Here is an 11,009-nt window from a genome sequence, read left to right on the forward strand (position 1 = left end):
ACTAACCTGCAGTGAACGACGATGGGACCGCTAAAGAAATTCTTGAAAGCATTGACACGCCGCCTCAGTTTCAGGAGCAGATGTGGCTCCCCTGGGACGCCGTGGTCCGGCCAACTCATGAACTGGATGTGGGTCACCTCCCTCTCTGAGTTCTTCTCCCTCTTCTGCAGACACAAACACACAGAGAAATAAAGATGGTTATGCAAACATGCACAAAAACATATATGAACACAAATATAATTATAATATTTGATCAAGTGTATTTATTGAGATAAAGATGGACAGATATACTGGCCTTATACACAGACACACAGCGTTTTTATCGAGACTCACATTAGTCAGGCTGAGATGGCGGATGGTGTAATCTGGACAGCGGTCCTCTGAGTTCAGCTTCACTATAAACTCCGAAAAGATCTCTGTCTCCCGGTCTGGAGACGGCCAGTACTGCGCACACTTGACCTGCGTGCAACATGAGAAAGGAGAGCAAGAGAGAGGGGTGAGGGACAACCCAATTTTGCACACCAGTAACACTGCATGTTGATGCATGTTAAAAGAGGACTGCTAAAGATAAAACAGTAACATTCTCCAACAAATCAGATCACAGAGTGGAGAGATGAGTGTGAGTTTTGGTCTTATCCATATCTGATACAGTATATGTGGCAGAGTAGCTATGGTGTGAGTGGGACTCAAGTCAGTCAGTTATGGGAAGCTTTTTTTTCAGTCACATAAAGGACACTATTTACCACTATAACATTTTAACCAAAGTCACCTAAAAGATCAAACTCCTGTTCTTACCCTATTTCCCTCTTCACAGCGTGTTACCATTACAATGATCGATGACTGCTGCTCCCAGACCATCCTCCAGAAGTCACTCACAGTCTCGTCCTTCGGACCTAGAACACACATAGAATGTATATGCTGTACACACAGACATGCACACTTAGTATCAACCAGAAACATAACACAAGTGTACTGGGTAAAAGAAGTATTTGATAACTTTGCTTTACCTTGAGCTGCAATGTACTTTTTGGATTCCTTGTACCCCTGCAGCAGGAAAACAGATAATGTTCATTTAGGGGTGTTGTCAGAGAGGGATCATGAGGCCAAAATGTAGCACTTCAACATGACTAGTGTGTGTATATAATTTTGTGTTTCATACATCAATGAAGCTGGCATTGATGTAATCAGATCCTGTCTCTCCATTTCCGGTGGTCAGCTGGACGCGGTTATGATCATCTGGTTCAAGACAGAATATAAATAAATAAATGAATTAATTAATAATTAGATTAATGAAAATATTGCAGAGGACACCTTAAAACCCTAAATGAATGAAAAATGGAATGAATAAGCTGTTCATGGAGATAACCTGAAATATAACAGGCATTTCATACGTTGATGTAATCCATCACAAATTTGCAACATTTCCCACAAAAGTTTAATACAACTACAGATATTAAAGAAATAGCTGCCACAGTCTACACAGTATGGCCAAATCTATGAGTGCAGACAAGCCAAGTTACTAGGTATTATACCAACTGATTTACTGTTTAAAAATACACATTACATTTCTGGTAAGTGCTTTTATCTCTTTAATCCAAAAAGCTTCTTGTAAGACTCACATGGCAGGATGTCCACGTAGCGGTTCTTGGGGACATTGCAGGGCTTTTTGGCCTCTTTCACATTGTACCTTGAGAAGATTCTGGGGATGCTCTGAAAGCAGAAACAAATGGTGTAATTTGCCAACGACCCAGACTTTTTCTAATCTATAACTGGCCATGGCCCATAGCATGCACATCCAACCTTCTTCATTCAAGTCTAGCCTTTGTTATAGGTCATATCTCTCTCTGCCACTCCATTGTAAACCATGCAATAAATACATAAAAACAAAGGTATAAAGTGTACCTGAAACTCATGCAGGAAAAGTCTTCCCTCATCTGCGAGCTTCCTCTTGTAGGCTTCCAGCAGTAACTCTGCTGCAATTGGCTCGACAGGCAGCAGGTTCTCCTCATCATCTACAACAGCAAACCAGCCAGCAGAAACAATGTAATACTGTAATAAAACTAATCTAATACTTGCCAGTATTTCAAATTGCAGTTTAGTAAATATTTGAATATATTTCTGTTTTTAGGAATTATTTACCTTGAAAAATGTTTCTAAATTATGTAATTAAAAAGAAAAGAATAGAGCTGCATATTTGGACATAACATAATAAATCCTTTAAAAACAGCTGCTGTTACATGTGGGTGCCATTTATCACATATAAAGAGTGCCATGATCACATGATACAAGACAAAATCAAGGAAAAAAACGGGAGCTCTAAAGTTAACTCACTTGTTGTTGAGATAAGCATCATGTTTTCACCCAGGTCTCTGGAAAAAATAGAAAAAAAAACGTTTGTGAAGATTGACTTCAAAGAATTAAAATTATATGTAATATAGAATGGAAAAGAAGGCCTGCATTAAGAGTTTTATATAGGTAATAACGATTTGTCTGTTTTAATGCAATAATAGTGCTCTTCATGTAGTTTAAATGAAAGGTATTGATATAACAGAATCACCTAGCCTATTTGTGTGTAACAAAACAACCACACAAATAAAAAATAAATAAAAACATAAGCAATGTGACCGTCAAACTGATGCAGAAGCATCCTTACTGCGACTTTGTGCGCTTCAGAATGTAAATCTTGTAGACGACCAAAAGCAGAGCCACAGACACGGCGATGATGAGGAAGACCAGAAACCCAATGAGAGCTCGGTCATTATCTGTAGAATAATGGGAAAAAAATATCAAAGTGTTGGCATTTGTGTTTAAGATACAATATACAGAAATCGACGTGTGTACAAAATAAAAGATGTCAAATGATTTAAGTGGACAATGAGATGATTTGTGGCAATAATTAAAAAAGCACGTACAGGAAGTGGTAACAGATTGTATGAAGGGTTTGCTGTGAAAACGTCCATTGAAAGCAGACACCTGAAAACACAAAAAAATCACAATTTGTGCATAAATACGATATTTAGAACGATAAGGAAAAATTTGTTGTGATTGGTCTAAAGTTTTGCAATCTGCTACAGAAATACTTTGGGCAAGTATCTAACAGCACAACTTTAAAATGTTTACATTACGTGACAAAACAAAAAACCTGAGGAAAACACTAATGTTGTGTTTATTAAATGTCCTATGTTTTTTCACACTGCTTATTAGTTCATGTTTTTGATCTTGTTGAGTTACTAAATGCCTGATTGTGCTGCTTGTAGTTTTGCTAGCAGCCATCCTTATCATTTAGTATATGGTGTTGCGGCACATAAGAAGTCGAAAGGTCTCAGTGCCAGAGACTAAAATATAGTATGATCAGGAAACCCAGTTTCAGCCAAATGGTTGGACCGATTGAGCCCGAGAATACCACCAAAGAAAATTCATACTTAAAGCAGGCACCATGGAGGAAAAAGTTATAATCAATTTTGTTTTCTTTGTTTTTTGTTTTGTTTTTGGGGGGTTGTGTGTGTGTTTTTTTTTTTTTTGGGTTTGGGGGGGGGTGTGGGTTTTTTTTTCCTTTGTTGGTTTTTTTTTTTCTCTGGGGTGTTGGGTGTGTGGGGTGGGGTGCTGGGGGGGGGGGGTTCTTTGGGGTTTTTTTACTTTTCTCGGGGGGGGGGGGGGAAACCAAAAATGACACAAACCTCAAGCTGTATTCTGTTAAGTAGCTAGATCGTTGAATACAAACTCGCATTTCCCATTTTCTCTTCAGAGTGACTCCAGCACGAAGAAGACGCGCTTTGAATTTTTTCAGGTCCATTAAAATGATTCCAAAAACACAGGATACGCTTATCACGTTATTCTCTGTAAGGGACTGACGGTGTAAGCGTACCAACGGTACTGTAAGAGAATGAAGAAAAACAAAACGTATTAATTTAGATACAACACGTAATGCTTTCCGACAAAAATTGGAATGTTATTTAGTTATTACAGCAGTTTAAACACTGATTAACATTATTAGTGTGTTGCTTTATTGATTGGCCTGGTTGTTAAAAAAAAAATTTAAAAACAAAATCTGCAAAGCAAAAAAAGATACTTAAATTTGCGTTGAAAACTATTCATTATAGAGTTAGAAGCAACACAATCTTACAAATAGCCACTTTAAATTCAACTTTTAGTTATTCCATTTTAACCAATCTCACGTTGCCCGACCTATCTCCAAAGCCCTGGGGAGTAAGATCTGGCTACATTGCGCATGCATTCTGGGATATGAGAAAGAAACTGGGTTGTTGGGCTTTTCTTTAAACCAATCACAATCTCCTTGGGCAGCGCTAAGCCCTGGACGCAGCAACAGTTGCTCTGCAAAATAGCGTCGGGAAGGCACTTCCCCACTAACACAGAACGTTTAGGGAACGTTAGGGAACATTAGGGAACATTAGGGAATGTTAGGGATTGTTAGTTTTTGGTTCTCTAAAGGTTAGTTTGAACCAAACCAAACGTTTAGGGAACATTCCCTCAGAGTTATAACGTTCCCTAAACGTTAAGAGAACAACCAACTGTAACGTTCCCCTGCGGTTGCGCTGAACATTCACACAACGTTCCCGTTTGGTTGTTTTTGGTTGTTCTGACTTTTTGAAGTTTAGCCTACACATAAATTCACTCTAAAATGATTGGTTTTATAAAATCTTATGAACAATTTTGTGTGCTAAAAAAACAAACAGTAGGCCTACTTGCATTCTTGATTTCGTTTTTTTTTAAACTGTAATTGATGACAACACATAAAATAACAATTTATGAATAAAACGATTTTCACAGAACAATTCACATTTCTTCAAGTGGGTCAATCAGTGTACAAACAATCTTTCACACCCCCGCCAGTAGGGGAAGCATCTGCTTTTAGGTGACCTGAACTGTGCACCCAGCTAAAGAAAACGTCCCATACTATATTAAATGAAGTTAACTTTTCACAATATACAGTAGCACGGTTAAACGTAATTTGCTCCTATAGTTTGTGAAATTGGGCGCAATGTCTTTATCCTGGAAATGTATTTCACATTTAAAACATTTTTACATTAAAGAGAGTCGTTCTTACAATGAAGCTATCATGAACGGAAATAGTTGTTAAAGCAGGAAACAGTATAATTATAAGATGACGTGTAGACACAAGTCAATGGAAGAAGAAGTATTTAAAGAAAAAATGATAATTCAAGTTGTTTTTTTAAATTCAACAGTCACGTCAGAACTAATGAAGCAGGTGATTTCTCGTCTAGTAAAAGAGAATAAACACTGACAATAACCACTGTGATTGGAGTACATTGACATTTATTCATTATTGATTATGACTTGAAGAGCACTGTTTTTTATTGCAGGCCTACACGGTGTATTGATATCAAGGAACAATTACCGCATTCAACGCCATCTGTTAATAAAAGACAAATACTAAACAATCGGATAACTTACATAATTTAAATAATTGATGACGAATGAGCACAATAACCTCAATTAAAATTACTATAATTCTTTAAATTTAAATAACGTTATGTAAATCTTGGATTCATGTTCCAAAATTCAATCTCATTTGTAAATACATTTCTTGACGGACAATTTTGAGTCACAGAGCCTCCCAGGACTGCACCTTTATGCATTTGATTTAAAACAGTGTTTTAAAGTTTTTTCTTTCACACACCGTTGTCAGATCTGGATATTTAACATTGAAACCAACCTTAGTCAACCTGTTGACTGGCAGTGGAAAGAAAGGGCGCCAGAACATGCCGTGGGGCGCAGAGGGGACCCCCAAATAAAAAAGACATTACTTCCAGCGGCGTTTCCTGTGAAGTCTGCGGTCTGTGAATTCCTCGTGTTGTAATTGGTTGGACTTCACAGATTAAGTCTTTGCATGTATCTAGTCCAGTATATTACATTTTCCTCCTGATTGTAGTTTTTCGAGCTGAACTGCACCACCGTTCATTAGTACAGTAGCAACATTAATAAGAAGACAACAAGAAAACGTTCCAATTTATTGACAAGAAAATGGAAATTAAATGAAAATATCAATCAACCCCTTGGGGAATAAAAAGGATCTTAAGATAACCAGATGCTAATTTATCAAGTAGCAATTTTAGCTGTTAACATTTTAAACCTTGGTTGCTTCTTGTAAACATCAACTCTGACATCCATGTTTTATGTTCATGTTCATGTTATGTCATATATTTCATCATCTTCACCAATCTCAGGTCATCTACACCTAGCATCACTTAGCATGCTAAAGTGTTAGCATGTAGTACAGTGGATGATTCAAATGTCACAGTATTTAAATTATTTTGGTTAACTGACCGTAAATTCGCCAAAAGTGCAATTTTGCAAAGAGATATAATAACTATAACATTACGTCGGGTTTTCTGTTGGGTGAGTATCACAACCACAGTTGTCACCTCTGACATCTTGACACTTTTTACTGTTGTTTTCCAGCATGATGGAGGTTTGGTTGAATTGGCTTTTTTATTGTAAACGTTGGCGACATCGAAAATGTAACACTGAACTGGGTGGGGCGTTTCTTTCTTTTGTTGTAGCTATCTGAGGTAAATGAATATTACGCACCAGTCAACCTTGATCACGTTGTGTTTTAATTGGCGTTTTTCTTGCTGCACCATACTGTGAGGCAGGCTCCAGCTCAGACCGATTGCGTTCATTGTCTTTTCCATTTCTGAGGACAGGATGCACGTTCTTCTATATGCTTTGCATCTTGGTGATAATGCGCTTCTTTGTTTTAGGTTTCCAATGTGGCACTGCGAGCTAATACCACAGTGTATATGTATTAAACTAACCACAGTGCACAAAACATTTCCACTTTTTAGCCCACCACGATCTGCGCTCGGTTTACAATGTTTGTTTGTCATCGTCATTTCGTCAGTCTACCACAGTGTGGCCTCTCTATTATCAGTGCCTTAAATTTCCGTTTTCTCACACAATGTGGTGCTGCCTCTAACCCTAGCTTTTTCGATTCATTGTAAGATATGCAGTGGAACTAACTGCGTGAGTAGTGCCAGTTGGAAGGCTGAGCATTCAGGTACGTGTTCCCGACAGAACCCAGTAATGTTGAGAAAACCACGTTAGTCGACGTTAGTAACACATCCAGTGGAGTATTAAAGAAATACAAGAACCTGTGCAAAAAAGCAACATGTCCACGACTACCACAGTACATATCTACAATAAAGAAATATGTAAATGAGTATATCACCAACAACAAAGTCAACAACATCGAGGACTCTACTATACATACCGAGGAGCTTGTGCGGACGTTAAAGGACAGTTCCTGAAGTGATGGTTGTAGTCAAATCTGTGCAAATGTCTGTGGACCAGGGTGATACAAAACACATTACTGTCATTTGGGGTCTTAACTGAAATATATTTGATGAGAATAGTGAAGAGCTGATGTTCCAATCACTCCGTAACAAACGTGTCCAGGCATGCAGCTTTCTCTAACTTCACCTTCACCTGAAAAACACAAGTTAAATGAAATCTGTGTCTCTATTTTTTTCATTTAAAAAGAAAATGAGATGAAATTCAACAGTATACATTATCTTACTCTATTCCATTTGTCCGAGTTTCATTTTCAGTGCTGCGACAGGAGTTCCGTTGTCAGGAATATCCAAAATGTCACACTGTGCTCATATTCAGTACAGGGCTTCCGGTTTGATTGATATTAAGTTCTGATGGGGGAATGAACCACGGTATATATTCAGTGTTTTGCTGTCCTTTTCTTAATGTTTATCTGTAGGTGCCCGTGGGAGAGTTCATCAGCAATCTGGAAGCCAAATGCGAGGCGATGACATTGTAAGAACTGCACACAAAATCAACAGTTATAAACTACAGACATCACAAGGTATCTTCTAATTTATATAACCACTTGATGATCTTTGAATCTCAGACAGTTTCTCCATGTAGATGTTGAATGTATATAAATTGATAGTACCCCTTTGATTTCAAACAACTGGACATTCCGTGTAAAACACTTTAATAGCAGGAGAGAAATACTGGACACCAATATAATACTCACTTGTGCTTATTGGGACATGTGTAAAGATGACGTATATAAGTATTATATGTTGAAAATAATACTGATACTCACACTGTAAAGGGGCTGGTGTTGTGGGAGAACACTTCAAATGAGATATGCAAAAGGAATACAAAATATTAATATTAATACATGATGAAAAAACTTTTAAAACTCTTCCAAAGAAACTTGCAAGTGTCTGTATTTTCAGTTCTTGTAACCACTCCTTAGCAGTGCTAGTGTAAGTAACTGTCTATACTAACACAGTCTAATACAGAACAATGAGAACTTGTAAAGGAGATAATTCCAAACTTTGGTGGAGTACTGTGGTGTGGGACATGGTGATTGGAGGTAAAGTCTGGGATTGAGTGGTGTTGTCTGAGAGTTATGTCTTGTTTGGATTGGATGGAGTGAGGTTGAGGATGAGGTTGAGGATGAGGTTGAGGATGAGGGTGAGGGGTGAGGGTGAGGTGAGAAGTTGTAGTAGGAGCAGGATTGCGTAAGATGGAAGAAAGCGGCGATCACCTTCAAGTAAAAAAACTCAATAGTCTTACCTGATAAGCATGTATGTGTCAGCAATATTAAGCTGGATGCAACAGTGATGTTTCCAGTAAACTGTAAACTGAGGCTAAATACGTTACACAGGGTAGTTGTGTGGGTGCTTGAATTGGGAGTCGTGAGTGAGGTTTGCTGGGTGAGTGAAGGTTTGTGGGCAGTTGTTGGGGCGTCTGAAGACATGACAGTAGTTTGTTGTCGTGGTGCGTGGAGTTGAGGTGTTGACAAATAAGCTGGTTACTAAGGTAAGTGGAATTTTGGGTGGGTGCGTGGAGGTGAGAGTGCTGAAACATGTGTTCCAAGAAACACAAAATCAGGCCCCAAGACAATATCACCATTTAATTCCTACTTCATCAAGGGTGCACATGTAAACGGTGATGACCATTTTTTTTGGTTACAAAGGTGGTTGCTAACTTTTCAATTCTTCTCCTTAATTATATACGACTTTGTTTTAACAAGAAAGAAGAGGTAATAAGGCCATAGTGCACTGTGCAGAGGAGATTTATATTCAGAGAAGGAAGGCAAGTATCAGCTGGACGACCTCAGGGACTCTGCAGCATCCAGTAATGGAAATGGAGTTGGAGTAAGCATTACATGTAGAGTTGCATCTACCCATAGCTTAGCTTCTACAGAGTCAATACCTACTATTATTAAACCAAAGTTGATGAGACTCACCCTGACTTGAAAGACAAGTTTGACCACCTTAACTTTGTGACAAGTTCTATAGATTTCCCACTCAAACTCAGGTACAGTTTATTCTATGACGGAACGTTTTTTCACATTCCAGAGATGTCACATTCAAGTTTTCGTCTATCTCTGTTCAATACAGTAAAACATGACAAACAACCTGTAAGTAGCATCAGAATAGACATCTGGCTTGTTTTAACTCACTTTGCAGACACTTCAGACAAGGAAGCGAGACATAAATACATTGCATTGGGTGAGGAAGCAAGGGCTTTGTATATGACTTAATCAATATAATGCACAAACACTATACACACATTGGGATATTTTCCCATGATTGAAGGGTCAATTTTTGGCCCTCAAAGTATAAAGGTTATAAACCCAGTTATAGTTAGTAGGCTTTGGCTCAGCTAAAAGCCAGCTACTAAGAAAAATGGGAGTATACAAGTGAGTAAAGTTAGCCCTGAAAGGGCCTTTTCCTCCCATGCAGTATGAATGTCACACTATCTCCTGCAAAGTAAAATGTTAAGAAATGAACACAAACTACAGTAGAGTGCAATATCCATGTTTTATACTTGCATACGTAATGTCTGTAGGTAAAGATAACTGTGGTCCACATCCTCAACCAAAAGATTGCTAAGTGTTAGGTTTTCCGCAGTAGTAACTTTGGAATATTAATTGACGTCTGCAATTAAAACCTGGGTGAGCCAGGTCACTTACGGAGGCCAATGTCATCCAAAATACTTGATAAGAGTGATAAAATATGTTTTTCACTCATTGTGCATAGAGCATATAATCCATGATTTTCTGCTGGCCTGGTGGCTGTTGAATCCATGAAGAGATGAGACAGTGAGAGGTAGGGGAGGCCCAGGTGATATTTCACAATACAGCCCTTAATTAGAATTAACCTTTTATTCAATATAATAGCAATGATATTATATTTATGCATTGCTACTCCTTGTTTATTGTAGCTGTTGCTTGGTCTGCTGGTTTTCCTTGTGGTCGTTAGGTTGGCCTGTAGATAGAGAAAATGGGCAAAATCATTGTAGCTTTTGTCACAAAAGAGTCCAGTGTCGTGCATAGAATATGCAGATAAGAAAAGAAAAAAGAAAAACACTCAACAAACTAGATTTTTGTGTGTATCTTTATGTAAGGTGCTGACTTCATCTGACGAATAAAACTTGCAGGGCCAAAGCATGATCAGGTCAAAAAAGAGGAAAGCCACCATTTTCATCTTTAGTTCTCCATGAGGCAGCGCTGTACAACCTGGTTGCTATGACAATAAAGCAAAGAGCCACACTTGCTATTTCAGAAGGCAAACCACTGTTTCCTGCTTTGCAATAAAAGCTAAAACACCCTTGCACTATAGTTTCAGTTTGGACAGATCTCAAGCTTTTATTAAAGCACAAAAGGACTTTACTTCTTACATTGTTATAGACTTTCTTAGTGATTAGAAATGACAGCGTGATGTTGTTTAAAATAATATTCAAGGTGTGTGCACTCAGTATCAACAAAAATAGGTTGTTCTTATATTCAGTGTTTTTGTGCTTTTCAATCTCTGTATTTTTTTATTACTTTACATTAGTATCAAAACATGTAATAAAAATGGCTCATGAGTTGAGTTTGGCAGTGTGAGCACTACAATCCTGATTTTAAGAATGGATTTTACTGTAAACACGTCTTAGCTGCTGTTTTGTCCATTTGTTCTTTATAACAATAGCAGTGAGCAATGAGTAATGAGGTG

At 38.0% G+C, this 11,009-nt stretch overlaps 1 protein-coding gene and 1 long non-coding RNA gene across 2 annotated transcripts in view; both read right to left on the reverse strand.

Moving 5' to 3' along the window:
- The window catches only part of ptprc (protein tyrosine phosphatase receptor type C), an 11,496-nt gene extending 6,104 nt beyond the window's left edge, over positions 1-5,392 (reverse strand). Inside the window, exons 1-11 of the mRNA XM_032526217.1 lie at positions 5,378-5,392; positions 2,913-2,973; positions 2,654-2,762; positions 2,332-2,369; positions 1,903-2,012; positions 1,620-1,710; positions 1,160-1,236; positions 1,008-1,044; positions 796-893; positions 334-459; positions 7-164 (exon numbers count right to left, since the gene is read on the reverse strand). Coding sequence (XP_032382108.1) covers positions 7-164; positions 334-459; positions 796-893; positions 1,008-1,044; positions 1,160-1,236; positions 1,620-1,710; positions 1,903-2,012; positions 2,332-2,369; positions 2,654-2,762; positions 2,913-2,973; positions 5,378-5,392 — 920 coding nt within the window. The remainder of the gene's footprint in view (positions 1-6; positions 165-333; positions 460-795; positions 894-1,007; positions 1,045-1,159; positions 1,237-1,619; positions 1,711-1,902; positions 2,013-2,331; positions 2,370-2,653; positions 2,763-2,912; positions 2,974-5,377) is intronic.
- Positions 5,393-10,223: 4,831 nt separating this feature from the next.
- Positions 10,224-11,009, reverse strand: part of LOC116696277 (uncharacterized) — a 4,015-nt gene continuing 3,229 nt past the window's right edge. Inside the window, exon 3 of the long non-coding RNA XR_004333670.1 lies at positions 10,224-10,280. This is a non-coding gene — a long non-coding RNA (uncharacterized LOC116696277). The remainder of the gene's footprint in view (positions 10,281-11,009) is intronic.

Source organism: Etheostoma spectabile, chromosome 9, assembly GCF_008692095.1.
Source record: "Etheostoma spectabile isolate EspeVRDwgs_2016 chromosome 9, UIUC_Espe_1.0, whole genome shotgun sequence".
NCBI lineage: Eukaryota > Metazoa > Chordata > Actinopteri > Perciformes > Percidae > Etheostoma > Etheostoma spectabile.